Raw genomic sequence first — 19,901 nt, 5'->3', positions numbered from 1 at the left:
CGTTCAGTGACAAAGAATCCCCGAGTCAATTTCATACGTCATGAGATCACGAGTTACTTATTTGGACAGCCTCAGATCATTCGCCCACAGTTACGTGGACCTGCAGAACACCTCTGTGCCAGAACCCAACACAGGCTTGAGCCAGTGGGGATGTCTTCTAGACCGAGAGGGGACTCCAAGGAGGGAGAGGAGGTGATGAGTAGGGTCAGAACCAATGTCCACTTCCATGGAACTGTCCCTGAGGCTGAGTCCCACAAGCTCAGCAGGGCAATAGGACCCAGTGACTGAGCTCCTTGCTCACTCTGGTGGACCACTTCTGAGGGCGGGGAGCTGGAGATTCCGGGCTCCTTCACTGCTCAGTGTCTGATACCTGCTGGGACTTCAAGGGCTCCTTCAGCTTCCATAGTTGCAAACAGAATCTGCTTCTGGCTATAAGATTCAACTTCTCGTTCTATTAAGTCAGGATGTGGTTTGGGACATTCCTGTCTCCTCCCAATGCCTCTCAAGAATTTCCGCTTGATTTCCCTCACTGTGGTCTGACTGACCTCACCCTCTCCTCCACGGACATCACCAGAAGCTCCCTTTACGTCAGGGGACCACGTTCCCATCTGGCCCGGAAACACTTGTGCTTACCAGGAGAGCCGTACTCATGCCGGGGCAGGCGGCAGATCTTGGGCATCACCTCCATCAACGTCTTCACATACTGCAGGATCGTGCCTTGCAACTGCAGGAGACACAGGCTGCATCAGCTACCGGCCTCTGCTCTCATCGCGGGCTGTGACTGGTGCACATTCCGCAAAGGAGTCTTGCAGAAACACCCAGGACCACACAGTCACTTTGGTTGGGGAGTGAACACCCACTTGAGGGAAGAGAACACAGCTTGCATCAAGCATCTTCCTACCAGGCACAAACATTTAAAACACAACAACCCTCAAGAGGGAATAGGTGGGAAACCCTGGATACTACGTGGCACCTCTGAAGAAGCATCACCAATTGATGAGTGCTGGCAGCTCCCAGAGGATGCCTTCTGAGTGCCTCTGTTGGATGTGGTGCAACTGTGAGGACCATGTTGCCATCACACTCAGCCATGGTGAGGCCAAGAATCCTGACCATGCTCCCAAGTGTATGGGAGCACAGCCAGCCCTCACGCGGCTTGAGTTCCCAGCAAGGCTTGCAAAGGATCTAGAGTCCTATGGTCGAATTCATCTAAATTCTCATTAATTTTTTATTTTTGACCTACATGGTCAATGCCAAGGCTGGGAAAATGTAGAGTCTGCTTTTGCACAGAATAGTACTTTCTTATAAGATAGGCACTGTGGGGGTGGAGATAAAGCCTTTTCTGTATCAGTTAAAATAACACGGAGCCATTCTCTGGAAGTAGGGAAGATGGGGGAGAAATCAAGCGACACATGGCCACAAGCTAAATCAAGCTTTCTATAATTTTGAAACTAAATGAACATCTATAAAAGAATCAGTCCAGACAACAGCAAGAACTCCTCGCTTGGCTGACCCTGACGACCTCAGGGCGGGCAAAGAAAGCTCTCCCAGTGGGAGCTCACCAGGCTCTTGACGACTTTCAGCAGCTCCTCCATGACCACAGCAATGCCTTGGTAGCCTAGCAGCCGGCAGATGACCTGAAAGTGTGGAGGCCCCACGAAGTTCCTGTAGCTGCCGTAAATGCTGGAGTAGGCCAGGTTCAAAGCCTGAGGAACACAGCAGAGTGTGACTGTGGTCTCTGTACATGTGGGCAGGAAAGAATCCCAGTGGGAGATGGATGTAATACACACAGCACCCTTGCAAGGAGGACCGACCCTGTGAATTTACTTGGAAATACAAGGATACCTCACCAATGTCCCTTTGTTAGCTGCACTTCACAAATTCTGCCATGTTCACATTTTCATTCAATTTTTTTTTTTTTTTGGTAACATTTTCCTTGAGACTTTCTGTGATTCATGGATTATTTACAAGTGTGTTAAATTTCAACTACCTAAGGTGGAGGAATCCACCAGGGGGGAGGGGAGGGGGAGGGGTGGGGGGATTCCCAGAGCCTATGAAACTGTCACATAATGCAAAATAATTAATAAAAATTAAAAAAAATGCTAAAAAAAAATTTCAACTACCTGGAGAATTTTGTTACCTCTTTGTTACTGACTCCAGTTTAACTTCACCGTGTTCCACTCTGTATGATTTCAACTCCTTTCATGCTGTTGAGCTTTTTACAGCTCGGGTATGATCTGTCTTGGTGACTATTTCATGGCCACTAACACTTAGTAATTATATCATGGTGAAGATATTAAATACAAGTGGTTTAAAGACAGTTAAGGAAAAACTGGCAGAATGGATGAAAAATAAAGCTTAATGATACGCTGCTTGAAAACTTCAGAATGGAAGTCAAAGAATGGGTATCTTTTAATGACAAAAAAGAAAAACCAAATATTTTGCTTCAAAATATTTGAGGCAAACTCATAGAAGAGGAAAAAGTCACAGTTACACTTGCAAACTTCAATGTCCCTCTCAGCACTTAACCAGACAGACAGGAAATCAGCAACAACAGAGAAAAAGTAAAATCATCAACGAACAGAATGTGACGGGCACATATGGAATATTCCACCTAACAGTATGAGAATACACGCTCAAAGCCAGGGTAGCGCAACACCTAGCAGTATGAGCACACACGCTCAAAGCCAGGGTAGCGCAACACCTAGCAGTATGAGCACACACGCTCAAAGCCAGGGTAGCGCAAGATGTGTTCTCTCGTCCTTCGATGATCATGCCTTGTACTAAAAAAAATTACTGATTGGAAAGTCAGACAGACAGAAGTAAAGACAGAAAGATCTCCTGTCTGCTGGCTCACTACCCAACTGGCTGCAACAACTGGAGCTGAGCCGATCTGAAGCCAGGAGCCAAAAGCCTCTTCCAGGTCTCCCACACAGGTGCAGGGTCCCAAGGCTTTGGGCCATCCTCGACTGCTTTCCCAGGCAACATGTAGGGAGCTGGATGGGAAGCAGGTTGCTGGGATTAGAACTGGCACCTATATGGGATCCCGGCACATGCAAGGCAAGGACTTCAGGCACCCGGCTACTGCACCAGGCCCATAAATAAATAAATCTTTAAAAATAAGTAAAATAAAATGCAGTCACAAATAGCACTGATTGCTGTGAGTTCTTCCTGGCCAGCCACCAGATGTGTGGGTGGTCATGGGATCCTGAGAACAGAATCCGCATCAAAACTGTAAAGTATTAAACTAAACCATGTCGGATAACATTAAAGACAGGACACCCTGTCAATTGCCCATCCCATGACCAACCCCTAAAACCACCACTGGACTTCAAAGAACCATATCTGATCATGAGCTTAGACACACCACTCCTCTCACAGCCTCCTTAAAGCATTCCCAGAGTTGACTGGCTGTTAGAGGAGCCAGTGCCTCAGACACAGCCCGTCCCCAGCTCTTCACCCTAACCCCGTGGACACAGCCCAGACGCTCCAAAAAGAGAAGAGTTATCAGCAGCGGATATGACTGCAGCACTCGAGGCGGGTGAACTCCTCCTCAAAGCAGCAGAACCTCACCTGGCCCAGTACTCAGAGGAGGGAAGCTCTTAGTCGGCTGCACGGCGGCGGCTGCAGAGGCAGAGGCTCCCCCAGCCTGAAGGCACCCTCACTGTGTCACCTGGGCCCTTTCACCGCTCCAGACAGCCGCGTGCCTTCCTCTGGGAACTGAGGACAATCTTACTTGCCTTTCAGGAGAAGGAGCATGAGTAACGTGCTCAGGAGGGTGTGCACTTTAGTCAGAACAGCAGACTGCTCAGTGGTAACATTCTCAAAGAACCGACATCGGATTATAAATGGATCATTCACCAAAGTCAGTTTCATTCCCATCAGACGTTAGCCCTGGTTCATTATTAAAGACTTCTTTATTTGTAGTCAGAGAGAGAGATTGACTGATTGTGTATCTGCTGGTTCACATGGTCACAACCGCTGGGACTGGACCAGGACAAAGGCAGGAGCCGGCAGCTTCTTCCAGCTCTCCCCCGTGGTTTCAAGGGCCTAGGGCTATCTTCCACTGCTGTCCCTGACACATTAGCAGGGAGCTGGAAGTGGAGCACCCAGCACTCAAACTGGTGCCACAGGGGGTGCTAGCATTGCAGGTGGCAGCTTAGGCCTCTACACTATAACCCAGGCCCCACATATATTCATCACTCATTAAAAAAAATGAATTTTAAATTTAGGTTCCTGTATAACTCCTAATCACAAAGATAAGATCATCTGCTGGGCAGAATCAGGCTTGACTGCAACCACCAGCATGTGCATAAGCTGATTGGGGTGATGGACTGTGTTGGACCCTGTACTGGCATTCACACACAAGAATCAGGGCTGGGATAACCTTAGATGAAGTTTCTTTGGGGATCCCTCCAACTGAACTGCTGATCTCAAAACCCCAACCATGAAGAGACTATGTCAGCCAGTGGATTCTGAAGAGATTTCATCGTGATTGGAACGGTGAGATTGGCAGCAATTCAGAACTGCTGAACCATCAAAACTGCATGGGCAGGACCCTCAGAGCATGCCCCACATAGGGGAACTGGGATACGTGGGAGCCTGGGTCGGGCTTCTCCCTTAATCTCTCCCCTTACCTAGGATACAGAAATAATATTAATGTGGAAACATGGTGTTACCCACTTTCCTGTAGCCTTAGACCCTTTGTGCCCAACCAACCATGTAAAGATAACAAAAACAAAACAATTTAAAAAAAAGATAAAATCATCACAACTGCAACAAAATAAAGTGCACCAGACACATATCTGCAGAGCTGATGTAGTGATCCTGGCATCCCCAGTGGGCACTGGGTCATGTTCCAAATGCTCCATTTCTAATCCAGCTCTTTGCTAGCAGCTTAAGAAAAGCAGAGGAAGATAACCCAAGTGTTTGGGCTCCTGTAATCCACGTGAGAGACCTGGAAGAAGTTCCTGGCCTTGGTCTGGCCAAGGCCAAGCAGTTGTAGCCATTTGGAGAGCGAACCAGTAAATGGAAAACCTCTCTGTGCCCCCATTCTCTGCAGCTGTGCATTTCCAATAAACAATTATTATTACAATCCTAGAATCTTCAAAGAGATGGCTTCTACAGGGGTGCACAGAGCCCAAGCTGAGGGAGGGGTCTCTGCGACCATGGGGCCTGCGTGGCAGCAGCAGCAACACGTGCTGCACTTCTCACCATCTTCTGAGGAAGGTGCCACAGGGAAAGCCCCACAATGAGAGGTCAGGGGCAGACACAGCAACCCACAGGCACAGGGGAGGAAGCCTGAATCCCTTATTTCCCGGGAACACTGTCCTCCTTGTTTGGACCAACTTTCTAATGGTGGGTCGTGGGCTGGGGGCTCCCTCCTGAAGCCCCTTTGTGAACACCACTCCTGGATGGAGACCAGGGGCACTTGGGAATACAGTGAACGCTGGGCAGATGTCGGCTGGGTGAGCCAGGGAACTGCAAAGACAGCCTGACAGCACATAATAACCAACGTCACCGAGTTCTTACAAAGCGGACTCAGCTTCAGCCCAGCACACGGGACAAGGTCTGTCCTCTTCAATCCTGCCCGCTGTGCCCTCACCCCCACGACTCTGGCGTCACCTGTGATGCCCAGTGGAGCAGTGTCCTGTCCCTCGCAGTCTGGGGCAGGGTGCAGGTGTTTGCCCTCTGTCACCCCACAAGGCTCATGTGCCAACTGCTCACATGCCAACACATGTGGATGGAACTATGACAAACCTGACATGCCCAGCTCCTGAGGAGCAGCTGGCAGATGGGATAGGCAGTGTCCCAGGAGTACGGCTGTCAGAGCTCATTTTGTGTTAACTCATTTCTCCCGTGAGGGCTTAGCTTCCCTCGGGGAGTGCAGGTGTGTGCCCCTCAGAGGCCCAGGGCCCAGGGGTGTCCCCAGCACTGCTCTGCACCGGAGGAGCCGGGCACTTCAACCTCTTGCCACCTGAGGAACAAAATAATTCCTACTGCTGTCATATTTCTCTTCAATAACCAGTATGGCTGGATGTTGGCTCTCATTTTACTTATTAGTTCTGAAACTTCTGTTCATCTCACCAGTCTCTTCACATCTCCTCTGACTGAACTGAGTGCTTTAAATGCCATTATCCCTTGTTCCAGGATTCCTGCGGACACCACGATGTGCAGAACTCAAGCCCCTCCCTTAAAACAGCATGGAGATCTCAAGATGACTTACAACACCTCACTCGAGCAAAGCGATGTGTATGTAGCTGTGGTGCAGTGCAAGAATTAATGACAGCAAGTCTGCACTGCTCTGCACACACACAGCTTCTGTCTTCCCTGAGTATTTCTGATCCATACCTGGCTGAATCCAGAGGCAAAACTAACGGTCAGGGAAGGGCTGACTGAGTTAAGGTCCCAGCACACACCACTGCGCATCAGGCCCCTGGGCCCAGGTGTTTGCCCCCTCTCACTAGGGCAAGGGTGTCAGCGGTCTCCTGCTGCTTGCCACTCACACAGAGGCTGGCTACGCTGTTTTCCCACCTCCCTCCCTCACCTCTGCCAGTGGCTAGCAGCCTGGCCCAGTCTCAGAAACGCTCGCCACACACTGTTCTAGCTCCGCGTCTTTAGACATTTAAGTTACTTAACAATCTCACATATTTTAATTCCAGGTAGGAGACCAGACATACCCTGACACCCACATGTCCTATTAATCCAAAACCAGAGGGTTAGGGTGGGCCTGGGGCCGGGGAGTGAATAATTTCTGTTCACCAATACAAGCTAACAAAGTAATGCAATTTTTCAATTGCATTAATGACATGAGCATCAAATACCAATAGAAGGAAAAACAACATTTTAGATATGGCATGATACACTTAAAGTCACTGCAACTTAATGGATCTGAATTAAACCTACTTAAAACATTAAGGTTAAAAATGTTTCATTAGAAACTGAGACACACACACACACACAGAACCTACCTTGGACCCATGCAAATACTGGGGTTGTGCATTTGGCTGTTTGTCTCTCTGAAACTCCTGAGAAAATGGTAATACTGTCCGAACAAACCTAAACAAGAAAGATCAAGGAAAAGAGAAAATCAAATTTAATGGTAGTTCTTTGGAATTAAGAACCTTTTGGGCTAATGTTTCAGTTTAATATGTTAAGCCTTTACCTACAGTGCCAGTATCTCACATGGGTGCCGGCTGGAGTCCTAGCTGCTCTACTTCCCATCCAGCTCCCTGCTAACAGCCTGGCAAAGCAGTGGACGATGGCTCAAGTCCTGGGCTCCTGCAGCCACACGGGAGACCCAGAAGCAGCTCCTGGTTCTGGGTTTTGGACAGACCCAGCTCCAACCATTGTGACCATTTGGGGAGTGAACCACAAATGGAAAATCTCCTCTTTTTGTGAATCTTTCAAATAAAAATAAGCCCTTTATGTGTGTGTATATATATACACATAAAGAAACATATATATACATATATAAATATATACATATATATACATATCCATAAATAAATAAATAAAATTCACAGTTTTTGTATTAACTATCTGTTAAATCTTTCCAGTTAGCCGACATAATTACCAAATAGGAAAATCCTGGGCCCGGCGGTGTGGCCTAGCAGCTTAAGTCCTTGCCTTGAATGTGCCAGGATCCCATATGGGTGCTGGTTCTAATCCTGGTAGCTCCACTTCCCAACCAGCTCCCTGCTTGTGGCCTGGGAAAGCAGTTAAGAACAGCCCAAGGCTTTGGGACCCTGCACCCGCGTGGGAGACCTGGAGGAGGATCCTGGCTCCTGGCTTTGGATTGGCACAGCACCGGCTGTTGCTGTCACTTGGGGAGTGAATCATTGGACGGAGGATCTTCCTCTCTGTCTCTCCTCCTCTCTGTATATCTGCCTTTCCAATAAAAATAAATAAATCATTAAAAAAAATAAGAAAGTTCTAACAAATGAATTATAGAACAAATCAGATGCAAATCCTCTGAAATGCAATAAATATATCTGAAGTTTAGGATGCAAAATGAGACCATGCAGTGACTGTTTTCCTGGGAACAGTCTCCAAGCCAGGACAGTCTGGTTCAGCATGAGCAAAACCACCCTGGACCCATCCCAGCCTGTACTAACCGGCAGCGAACGCGCACTCAGCAACAGCAGCCCACCCGCGAGCAGGGTGCCGCGCCGCTCCGCTCACCCATCACGGGCCAACCAGGAAAGAACAAGCCAACTTAGGGATTTATGAACCTGCGCACTAAGGGATGATTTGGTGATTGGTTAAGGGCCGTCAAAAAACACAAATGGTCAATTTTTCAAGCAGAAATAGCAATCTTGGCTAAGGTCTTCAAAGCAGAAGGGTTCTGCTTTGAACATGTCTTACATATGAAGAAGTAAGACTTTTACAAAGAAGTATAATAAAGAAGACACACCGACTTGCCTTTTAATCCTACAGACTGAATGGACTCATACTGTACTTCAGTAAATAAAGAAGTGATATGCTTGTGGGTATTGCTGGGTCAGTGTGCTATGTGATAGCGTGGCTGTGCTGTCTGCACACATGTGTGTCGATCCTGTATGTGAGAGTCTAACTGTGCACAGGGCTGTGTGATCTGCATGTGTGTATGGGTATATGTGCACATGTAGGTATGCCTCTGCATGCTCATGAGCTTGCACCTGTTCCAGCGGCCCTGGCTCCTGACTCTGGGTTCCTGCTAAAGCAGACCCTGGTTGGCGGCAGGGAAAGCTCAGGTCATGGAGGAGAGCAGCTGGAGGGCTCAGCTTCTGACCTGAGTGCAGCCCTCGCCACTGTGGGTGCACAGCGTTGCTCTGTTCCAGTTCTGTCTTTGTTCAAATACACTCACAAAATCATCTAAAAATTTTAAGTGATGTAATGAAAAGGAGTTGTCTTTCGGCTCTAATTTCCACGGAGCAGATGCAGCCAGGCCTGGGGGTCACTGAGGAAGGTGAGGTGAAGGAGCCACCTGCGACTCTGGAGCCCACGGCTGGGTTGTCACTTGCCTCTGGCTGAGGGTGTCTGTCAGCCATTGCGAGAGTCAGGAGGGCTGCCTGACACACAGAACTGCGAGAGACCTGCTAGATGCCAAACGCTTACCCCCAAAAAGCGAAATGAAAAGCTCGTGGCCTGTTTTCTACAAAGCTGTTAATGAAAATTTTAAATAGCATAATTACAAAAAAAATGTTGTCTGGCAAACGCACAAAGGGCTTGATCCTTGTCTCCACACAAAATGCAATCTTGATACCCACGAGTCCCAAAGAGCAGCAGCAATGGCAGGCACGAGTGGGCCACAGGATGAGCCCTCCTGCCTCAGCCCTTGAGCTCAGCATCCTTCACTCTGTGACAGAAAACCCCCAGCCTCAACGTCAGCAGCCTGTTCAGGTGGGCTAATCCCCCCAGCAGAGTAAGAACACTTACACTCTCACAGCGCTCCTGGCACACATGTGCATGCATGCGCGTGCACACAAATGCAGACACAGGGGGCCAGGCACTGTCCTGGGTGCTCTCATTGCCTCCTGGGCTGCTGGGACCCATGGTGAGGCCAGGGGTGCCCTCCAACACCCCACACCCGAGTGTCCCTGGCACACAACACAGGAGAGCCAACAAGCTCAGCAGGAGAGCAAACCTCAGTTCCCCAAACCTTGGCCAGTATTAGGAGGCTAACCCACATGGTACTGGGGTGTCAGCTGCACCCACGAAGCCCGCCTCCTCATCTCTTCCAGTAGAGCAGTAAGATGGCAGCAGGATGGGAGAGCGTGTAAGTGACCCATCCACCCACACCCCGCAACATTCCCGCAGGCTTGCAACAGGCAGCCCAGCCTCAGCTGCCACACCCCACATGTATTCAGATCCATTCTGAACCACAAGCAAGAGCCCTAGGTGGGTGCCCCGCCCAGGCCCCAGCTGTGGTCCACTTGGTCTCCCCTGGGACATGCCTGGTGACCTATTTAAGGACTTGTGAAGGGAAGGGAATAGGAGGGTCAGATGGTGCTGGACATGAGAAAGGAAGCGGCCAGGCAGAGACATGGAAGGCCTCTGGGAACATCCTACATAGGGCACTGCTCTCCAGGGCAGGCGCCCAGAGATGGCCAGGAGCCTGCTCACCGGTTGGTGGAGCCGTTGTAGCAGTAGTTGGGCAGGAAGTCATAGTTGAGCTCCCAGAAGACGTGGAGGGTGATCCTCCCGTAGGGAGCCGACACGTTGTGATTGGCCTCCCGGAACATGGCGTCGAAACTGTCTAGCGTCAGGTAGCGGCTCAGCAGCTTGTGGGTCATGCGGTTGATTTCAAGCAGGCCGTCTAACTCCTAAAGGATCACAGAGATGGGGGTATGAGGTCAGCACTGGGCCACGTGGAAGAGGCTCCCATGCCACTACGCCTCCATTCTCCACCCCAACTGTGCAGTCCCTGGGAGGACCCACCACCCAGTGGAGGCTGAGCAGCGCCCAGCATGTTATGCCAAGACCATCTGGAAGATGGGAGCTTGCTCATCACAACCTCAAAGGCCCACTGGAGTGCCCTCCACACTGTCCACAGTTGCCCTCTCGTCACCCCGCAGGGCACGGACCACTTGGCTGTGTCAGCTCCTCCCATCACCATTTCCCAGTGACTCAGCATCTAAGCTCAGCACCTCCCCACCTCCCACGGCACCACAGGGCTGGCTGCTGCTTTTCCCCAGGTTGTCTGGGCAGCCTGCTCCCCCTGTAAGACCTGGAGGTACTCTGGCGCACGTGCTGGGCTGAAGCTGGCTAGAAGGTCCCAAGGCCCCTCGCAAGTTCTCACAGGTTTCGCTCAGGACTTGTCTAGGTCTGTCCAATGAGGCAGCCAGTGCTAGAATGTGGCTGACCCCAACTGAGAGGTGCTGAGTGGGAGACACAGCCTGTAACTTAGCCTCTGTCCCAAGAGAAAGAACAGCAAAGCCCCATCTCCATAATTCCATAGCGTGGTCACGTGGATCACGCATCAGAGCGGCAGTCGGGGTTACCTAAACATCTTATCTGAAATAGGTTCCCTCACTGCTTTTTTCTTTTCTAATAACTATTATTGAATTTGCAATTACGTACTTAAAACATGTTCTATCACTTTGCCTTTCAAAACAAATAATGTTTAAATAATTGGTAACACTTTTATAAATGATTGATTTATCTGAAAGGCAGAGTTACAGAGTGAGAGAGGCAAAGTCGGGGGGGAGGAGACAAGATATTCCATCAGCAAGTTCACTCTCCAAACGGTTGCAAAGGCCTAAGCTGGGCCAGACCCAAGCCAGGAGCCTGGAACTTCCTCTGGGTCCCTCTTGTGGGTGGCAGAGGCCCATTCAGTTTCCTATTGCTGTCTCCAGCATGTTAGCGGAGCACTGGGTAGGAAGTGGAACACCCAGGACTTGAACCCACAGCCACATGGGATGTTAGCATTACAAATGATGGCTGAACCAGCTCCACCACAATGCCAGCTCCACAATAAAATCCTTTAAAAATATGTATATATATGTATGTATATGTGTGTACATAAATAAATAAATAAATAAAAGCTCTGGTCTGAGTTAAAAGCTCTGACCAATGATTTTAATCAAAACCATACTGCATCAATCACAATGGATACATGAGGGCCCGGAACTAGGGTCTGAACCTGTTTAGTTCTGGGAAAGAACAAGCAAAGCGCTGTTCCACACAGCACAGCCACGTGGGCTGTGTGTGACGTGCCCCTGGCCACCTGCTGAGGCGGCCCCTGTTCCGCAGGCTGCGGCCGTGGACCATCTGCCTGAATCCCTGCGTGTCCATCGCCACCTGCCCACAGCCCTGCTCCGGAAACAACAATCGGGCTGGGTGCAAAAGCCTTGATTGGCACCCCTCTGCCAGGCTGTGCTGGCAAGCATAGGGCAATCACATCTTTCTCTTCCGGACTGCTTTGTTCAGAAAGGCCAAGGATTTGTTCTTTGAAGCCCACCCCTGTACCAGCACCATTTCTCAGTGTCTCGGCTTACCCAGGGACATGATGCGTGCTGTCAACCCGCACTGAGGCCGTTATATCCCAGAAGCCCCATCATGGGCTGAAACCAGGCTGAGGAGAAAATACTCTCAGTACACCTAACCTGACCCGTATCGTAGCTTAGCCTGTGTCCTTAAATGTGCTAACACAAAACCACCCCGCACAAAGTCTATTTCATAACAACATATACAGTACATTTTGTACTTTACTAAACTACTGAAACACAAGAATGGTATGTAAACGTTTGCCCACCGCTGCGAAGGCAGAAAACTGTTGTCGAATGGGGTCATCTCCACTTTCATGCTATCATCCATTCTATCAATCTCTTCTTTCCTTTAACATTTATTTGAAAGGCATGGTTAAAGGGGCGGGGGGGAGAGAGAGAGAGAGAGATCTCCAGCTCAGCTACTGGTCCACTGCCCAAATGGCTGGGACTGTGCCAGTTGGGAGCCAGGAGCCAGGAGCCTTCTCTGGTCTCCCACAAGTACTTGGACTATTTCTGCAGCTTTCTCAGGCCCATTAAGTAGCTGAGTCACAAGTGGAGAAGTTGGGACTCAGTTCAGTACACACACAGGGTCCCGGTGCCACAGGCCCCAGCTTTACCCGCTCAACCACGGCACTGGCCCCAGTGTTATGACTTTTTATGAAACACAAATTTTATCTTTTCTTCCATTCAATTACTTTGGTTTCCTTTTTTCAGGAATCCCTATAATATGTATGTTGGTTCTTTCCAGTCTAGCTTCTACATTATTTCCTGTTGTCTTTTTCTTTTTCTTTTTTTTTTTTTAAATTTGAATAGTAGAAACATAGGAAAGAGATCTTCCATTTGTGGCTCCCTCTCCAAATGCCCACAACAGTGAAGGCTGGACCAGAGTGAAGCCAGGAGCCAGGAGCTCATGTAGGTGCCAGGAACCAAGGACTTCAACCATCATGGGTGGCCCATGCATTAATGGGCAGCTGGGTCTGAGTGGAGTATCTGGGACTCAGACCAGACACTAGGATATGGAGTGTGGGTGTCCAGGCAGCAGCTTTAGCCACTGTGCCAACAAAGCCCAGCCTCTCTCTTTTCATTTCTCCACAGTCATTATCAATCATCTTGCCATGTTGTCTTCATCTTTGAAATTATGTTTTGCTTTTAATTTGTTCATGAACTTCAGCATCTGTCTTTCAAAACTTTTTTTTTCAATGATTGTATTTCTAGATTAAAAAAATTTTGGGGCCCAATGCAATAGCCTAGCACCTAAAGTCCTCGCCTTGCATGCGCTGGGAACCCATATGGGCGCCGGTTCTAATCCCAGCAGCTCCACTTCCCATCCAGCTCTCTGCTTGTGGCCTGGAAAAGCAGTTGAGGACAGCCCAAAGCCTTGGGACCCTGCACTCACGTGGGAGACTCAGAAGAAGCTCCTGGCTCCTGGTTTCGAATTGGCTTAGCTTTGGCTGTTATGGCCATTTGTGCGGTGAACCAATGGGTGGAAGATATCTGTCTCTCTGTAAGTCTACCTTTCAAATAAATCTTACTAAAAAAGAAAAAAAGGCACTGACTCCCCACAGTTCATGACTGATGAACAACAATGGGAACTGAAACCATCATGCTGGGCTCCATGAACTCCATGGGGCCGGGCAGAGACAGCACCCCATGTGGCGTGGGGAGCTCGGCTTGGCCCAAGGATCACAAAATCCCCACAGCCGGAATGGGCAGCCCTGGAAGCCCTTCACTGAGCCTCACCTGCAGGAGGGCTGCAGGCCCTCACCTGGGAGGTCTGGCCAGAATCACTGTGCCCATCGAACTCCTGAGCTGGAGCAACTTGAATGGAGGGGAAGAGAAGCCTCATGACACTGACCAAGACAGACCAGGCCTGGGTGCCTGTCTCGCCTGCAGGCCCCCACTATGTTTGTACTGGGTCCTACACTCCTTATGTTCATTTTGTTGCACCAGTTTCCCCTGATCCCTGGTTTAGATATTTTTCTAATACCCTATTTTTCCGTTCCTTATTCTTATCCAGAATGTAACTAACTACAGACTCATCAAGGACACGGTGCACTTTAAATCTAAAAAATCTATTTGATTCTGTTTTGTGGTTTCTAATAATCCCAAGAAACTCTGCTTCATTTCCTTTGTCTTTGACCCTAGCACAAAGCAACAGTGGCAACTTCTAGTCTGATTTGGAGATTTGCTGTCTAGCTGCCAGAACCCAGCAGATATCCCCAAGAGAACTAGCCATGTACTGGAGTCCCATCCTGTTTGTAACATCATGTGAGGTTGCTAACTTCCCAGAGCTCTGCACTGTCTCTCTTCTCCCAGGAGTCTGATGCCCAGGCCATGCTTACTCAGGCTGCCCCCCGCTAGTCCGAGCCAAGAGCAGGCAGAAAAGCCAGGGAAAAGTGGCTTGATTCCCTGAGTGCGTGGCTGGAAGGACTGCCCCCTCTGAGGCCTGGTGTCATCTGGGATTACTGGGTGATGCAGCTGTCTGGTGGTCTCCACTGGGACTGTGGCCCGCGCTGAGCCCCCGCATCTTCCCCTGAGTCAGCGTGGGAGTCTGACACAGAACCTTCTGCTCTTTCTTTCCACACAGAACGGCTCACCACCAGAGCAAGATTACGAGTCTGCCTTTCCAGTTGAAACATGCTGTTCTAGTCTGTTCCGTTCCGCCAGCTTTTCCTCTTTCCTGATTTTGAAAAACAAAAGGCCACACAGTTCTATTTTTGCTGGAGCATATGTGGCTCCGACAGGCCTGGGTCTCCCTCACAGTGCTCGCAGTGGGTAACCTTGGCAGTTTATTTCAAAAGAAACAAAAAATCAACAACAGCAGCAGCAAACAACATTAGAATTATTTTGCCAAATTCTACTATATAGAATCCAGCAGTGAGTATATCAGATCTGTGCACTAGCTGGAAAAGCCATCTTGACTACTGGTCTTTGCTCTCTTTTGACACATTGAAGTCAACCTGTGTTGGAACTTGCACAATTTTGTTGGATAAGCTTAATCACATTGGGTTCACTTCCGAAAATGTACCCTTTTTTTGCTGATTATTGGCACAATTTTTTTCCCCATAAGTTCATTGCTACTAAAATACAACTGTGTTACTGAATATGCATGCTACTTTTGCCATAATTAGATATAATTCATTATGCCTAATTTATTCAAAGTTGGGATTACTCTTTGAAATCTATTTAGAATTGTGACCACACAGAGGAGATACTACATAAGATATCTGGAAATGTGCCAAGCACAACCAGTGCCTGTTTCCCATAGGTCCATGCAGGAGTCAGACACGGTGACAATGTATCGGAAAGAACAAAAGTGCAGGGCCCAGCTGCGTGGCACCGTGGCCTAGCGGCTAAAGTTCTCGCCCTGAATGCACCGGGATCCCATATGGGCACCGGTTCTAACCCTGGCAGCTCCACTTCCCATCCAGCTCCCTCCTTGTGGCCTGGGAAAGCAGGAGAGGACGGCCCAAAGCCTTGGGACCCTGCACCCCCACGGGAGACCTGGAGGAGGATCCTGGCTCCCAGCTTTGGAGCGGCACACTGGATATTGCGGTCACTAGGAGAGTGAATCACTGGATGGAACATCTTCCTCTCTGTCTCTCCTCCTCTCTGTATATCTGATTTTCCAATAAAAATAAATCTTAAAAAAAAAAAAAAGCGCAGTTAGCCCCAGCACGTACCACAATGGATGTCAAGTCTTCACTCTCAAAGCGCCCGATGGCCAACTCCAGAGACTTGTACATGGCCGCGGAGACTCGCTGCGTAATTAGACGGTTGAGGTCTATGGATCTGCCAAGGAGCTGGGGAAAGAGGGTGGGTCACGTCAGCAAGAGGAACCGGGAAAACCCTGGGAGTGTCAATCAGCAAACAGGGCAGAGAAAAGGGCGTCTCCCTGAAACCTACTCCAAAAGACAGACTCCTGCACTCGGAGCTGGAGACATTTTAGCCAAAATGAGAAACTTCAGTATCCTAAGCAAATGCACTGCTTTCCTGGAATGGAACTTGAAAAGCTTTACGTGAAAGGCAGAGAGGGAGGGAAAGCGCTCAGCCACTCTGCCCACTCCCGTGCAATCCAGCCAGCCAGGACTGGACATTTCTGGATATATTTGTTATTATTTATAGATTCTGCTGGTTCACTCCTCAAATGCCTGTAATAGCCAGCCAACGGAGAGAAGCGGGGAGCCAGGAACTTGACCCAGGATTCTCACGTGGATGGCTGTGATGTGACTACTCGAGCTATCATCACTGCCTTCCAGAGTCTACACAGCAGCGGGCTGGAATCAGGAAGCAGCCTTGGGAGTGCTACCCGGGCACGCTCACCACTAAGCTAACCGCCCGCCCCAGCACAGTGCATCTCCGCATTCTTCACCCTGATCCAGAGAAGGTCTAAGAAGGCTTTCTCACCTTTATTCCTATAAAGCTCTGCTCTGGTCTGTGGCTTGACCCGCCATATCCTCACTCCCTACCACCAGCCATACCTGTCCCTGGCAGCCAGCTCAGGGACAGGTACGTAGAGCTGCAAATCTCCCTCGAGGGTACCCAACAGAAACTGTCTTTAAGATCTCACACCCAGAAACACTGGCATCTAGAGTGATGGGGAGGCCCAGCGTTCCCGAGCACACCCGGGCTGGCCCGGAGGACGCTGCCTCACCTGCACGTGCCTTTGCTTGAGCAGCGTCTCGTAGCGATTAGAGGGCGGGAGGTGGATCGTGGCGCCCTGGTTCTTGCATTCTGATCGCAACCGTTTATCGAGAAGCAAACTGGACAGGAGACAGGTCATTTTCCACTTGTCAGAAAACTTAGAAATGTCACAAGGTCTAAGATTTCATATTAAAATCAAACCAGGTAACTCACCTCCCTGCCATCACCTTATAATATGCAAATATCTGGTCAGCCAGCTTGTAAACAAATTGGTCAAAACACAGATTCACCTGGAGAAAAAGAAAGCACACATTAGCTTTTGACTTCCCATGCCAAGATCAAACACCCCAATTCAAAACAGTCAGCTTTTCAAATTTTTTTCTTGCAAGGCAGAGAGAGGAGACAGACAAAAGGAGACCCATTTTCCATCCACTGGTTCGCTCCCCAAATGCCGAAGGCAGGCCCTGGAACTCAACCTCGGTCTCCCACACGGATGGCGGGAACCCAGCACTCGAGCTGTTACCACTGCCTGCCAGGCTGCACGTTAGCAGGGCGCTGGATCCGAAGCAGAGCAGAGGGGATGTGAACCGGCCTTTCCCTCTCCTGTCCGGCAGCTTTAACCTGCTGCGCCAAATACTCACCCTCACTCCAACAAAACCTTCTAAGTTAACTAAGGCTTTTCTTAGAGAAATTATCTCACTATCCAACCAGAGCACGTGAAGTAAATTATGGCATGGTCATTACACAGCCGTTGGAAATTACATCACGCCTATCCACACCGAGGAAGAAAAACTCTCCTAAATGCACAAGAATGTGGGAAAGCCTGTCCTTGTCACGGGCTCCCAAGGGGCTCATGTGCACCTGGGGTTCCCCGAAAAGCAGCTGCTGCCTCCAGCTTGTTCCTGGGAGCTGCTGCTCAGGGAGCCAGCAGGCACTCGGGTGAACTTGGTCAGAGGTCTCCAGCCACACTCTCTCATGCAGATGACGCTGGCCCCAGCAGAGAACCATGACAACAATGTGCTCAGAGGAAAGAGGGCCTGGGCCCCAGGTGGGCAGAGCTAGGGGGACGTCTCTGGCCCCTGGGGAAATACATTTGGGTGTTCACGAGGACCCGGAGGAAGGCCTACACACACTCAGCAATTTTCAGAGGTTCAATGCTCTCCTGAATCTGAAACTGGACATGACTCCCTGTGGCAGTGTGGATGTGCACCAGGCACCTTCCACCACCTGCAGCAGTCAGACTTGGAGATGTCAGAGCAAACCAAACACCATGTTCCAAGAACTTCAGCCGTTATAGAACCAGAAGAATGAAGAACAGTGCAAAGGTAACAGGAGGCGGCCCGAGGCTGCCCGAGGCTGCCCGGAGGCTGGAGAGAAGGCACATCCTCCCTTCATCACATATGCACACAGGGGCTCAGAGAGGAGCTCCTGTTCCTGCTCACACTGCTGTGGGGTAGGGGTCCAGCTGATGACCAAACAGCTTGGATCCCACATCCCAGGGCGCAGGTTTGATTCCCAGCTCCACTTCCTTGCTTCCCTGAGAAGCCACAGCGAGGGCTCAAATGACTGGGTTCCCAGGGTCCATGTGCAGGACCTGGTTTGAGTTTCTGGTAGCCTAGCTTCAGCCCCAACACTTTGTGAGAATTTGGGGACTCTGTGTAGAGTCCCTTTTGCAAATGATTTAAAAACAATTTAAAATAAAACTTTTTTGAAAACTGCTTTGTGGGCCCAGCACAGTAGCCTACTGGCTAAGGTCCTTGCCTTGCAGGTGCTGGGATCCCATATCGGTGCCAGTTCATGTCCTAGCTGCTCTACTTCCCATCCAATTCTCTGCTTGTGGCCTGGGGGAGGGGTGCAGGTGAGGATGGCCTACAGCCCTGGGACCCTGCAGCCATGTGGGAGACCGAGAGGAGGCTCCCAGCTCCTGCCTTCGGATTGGCTTGCCTCTGGCCATTGCGGCCACTCAGGGAGTGAATCAGCGGATGGAGGATCATTTGCCTTTTTCCTTCTCTCCGTAAATCTGACTTTCCAGTAGCAATGTGTAAGTCTTAAAGGATATGCTGCCTTGTATTTGAAAGAAAGTTTAACCCCTTTACAACTCAAGAGAAAGAGGAAATGATAAAGGAAACTCAACTCCAGGGGGATGAACAGGAGTGGTGTTAACAGAGCCCTCACCTCTGCCTCAATCTCGTCGTAGAGAAACTGTTTGTTGAACTTGGTGAGCGCGTAGTGGGCACTGTCGTTGTACAGGTCCAGGGAATAGAGGACGTACCTGTGGAGGAGGACAGGGGTGGTGGCCACTGCCACCTGCCAGCCCTCCCACACTGCGCACACGCAGCCCGCAGCCGCCGCCTCTGCAGAAAATATACCTTGGCTTTCTTCCTCCCCCATGTGATAACCCAAGTTCTTGCTTTAGACATCCAAGTCTGTCCCCGCCCAGAGCTGTTGGTGGTTACACCTGTGTACATCTGCCTGGGCCAGGGACTGCGCGGGGAGGGCCTGGCAGCTGAGCCCACGGAGGCTCCCACGCTCACCGACACCACACGAAGACAAGGGCGTCGCCAGCCCGGCCTCCTCACAAACCACACCTCCCACTTCCCACTGCTGGTTCTGTTTCTGTTTAATAACAAACTCACGTTTTCCTCTTTTGAAAATGAACTGCTGTCCAGCTTACAAAGACCGACAAAGACCTCAGTTCCTCCCCAGCTGACCACAAGGATGTGCCGCACAGGGCCAAAGGGCAGAGGCGAGCTCGTCTCCCCCACCTCAAGCGTAGGCAGAAAGCAGTGCCCAGAGGCTTGGATGGCTGATGGGGCGATGTGGAAGGAGCTGTGGCCAAAGGTGCGTGGGCCTCGATACCAATAAGGCCCTGACTTGGGGAAGGTCTTGCCTGGGTACTCAGGCTCCTCAAGCTGCCCCTAGAGCTGTGGAATGGGTTGCTGGACACTGCCCACACACATGCTGTGGCCACCCCAAAGTGGAAGGTGACTGTGACTGTCACCAAGAACTGACCCTCTGGGCTGGTCCCCAAGTATCCACAAGACACTTCCCTTCCTATTGCTTCCCCTCCCCTGGATGTCAGATTTCACCCCAAATAGCTCTTCAGTTAGTACTGCCCCTTGCCAGTTTCATCTGGATCAGAAGCTGCGGCAGGTGTAACAGGAGACCGAATGGGGACCTGCCCCGGCAGAGCACGAGGCATGGCCACACTCGCAGGGTCCCTGCAGAAGGCCCAGTCTTAGCCTAGCTCAGTACTCCTGCCATAAAGCAACTCCATCAGCTTTCTTT

At 50.1% G+C, this 19,901-nt stretch overlaps 1 protein-coding gene across 2 annotated transcripts in view; it reads right to left on the bottom strand.

Moving 5' to 3' along the window:
• Window positions 1-19,901, bottom strand: part of CYFIP1 (cytoplasmic FMR1 interacting protein 1) — a 75,124-nt gene that overhangs the window by 8,842 nt on the left and 46,381 nt on the right. For both annotated transcript variants that reach the window (XM_058666500.1, XM_004597608.4), the window contains exons 18-25: window positions 18,789-18,885; window positions 16,827-16,903; window positions 16,624-16,732; window positions 15,653-15,772; window positions 10,105-10,304; window positions 6,969-7,056; window positions 1,560-1,703; window positions 634-724 (exon numbers count right to left, since the gene is read on the bottom strand). In XM_058666500.1, coding sequence (XP_058522483.1) covers window positions 634-724; window positions 1,560-1,703; window positions 6,969-7,056; window positions 10,105-10,304; window positions 15,653-15,772; window positions 16,624-16,732; window positions 16,827-16,903; window positions 18,789-18,885 — 926 coding nt within the window. The remainder of the gene's footprint in view (window positions 1-633; window positions 725-1,559; window positions 1,704-6,968; window positions 7,057-10,104; window positions 10,305-15,652; window positions 15,773-16,623; window positions 16,733-16,826; window positions 16,904-18,788; window positions 18,886-19,901) is intronic.

Source organism: Ochotona princeps, chromosome 6 (genome assembly GCF_030435755.1).
Source record: "Ochotona princeps isolate mOchPri1 chromosome 6, mOchPri1.hap1, whole genome shotgun sequence".
NCBI lineage: Eukaryota > Metazoa > Chordata > Mammalia > Lagomorpha > Ochotonidae > Ochotona > Ochotona princeps.
The sequence above is the reverse complement of the archived record's forward strand: the minus strand, read 5'-3'. Positions and strand labels throughout refer to the sequence as shown.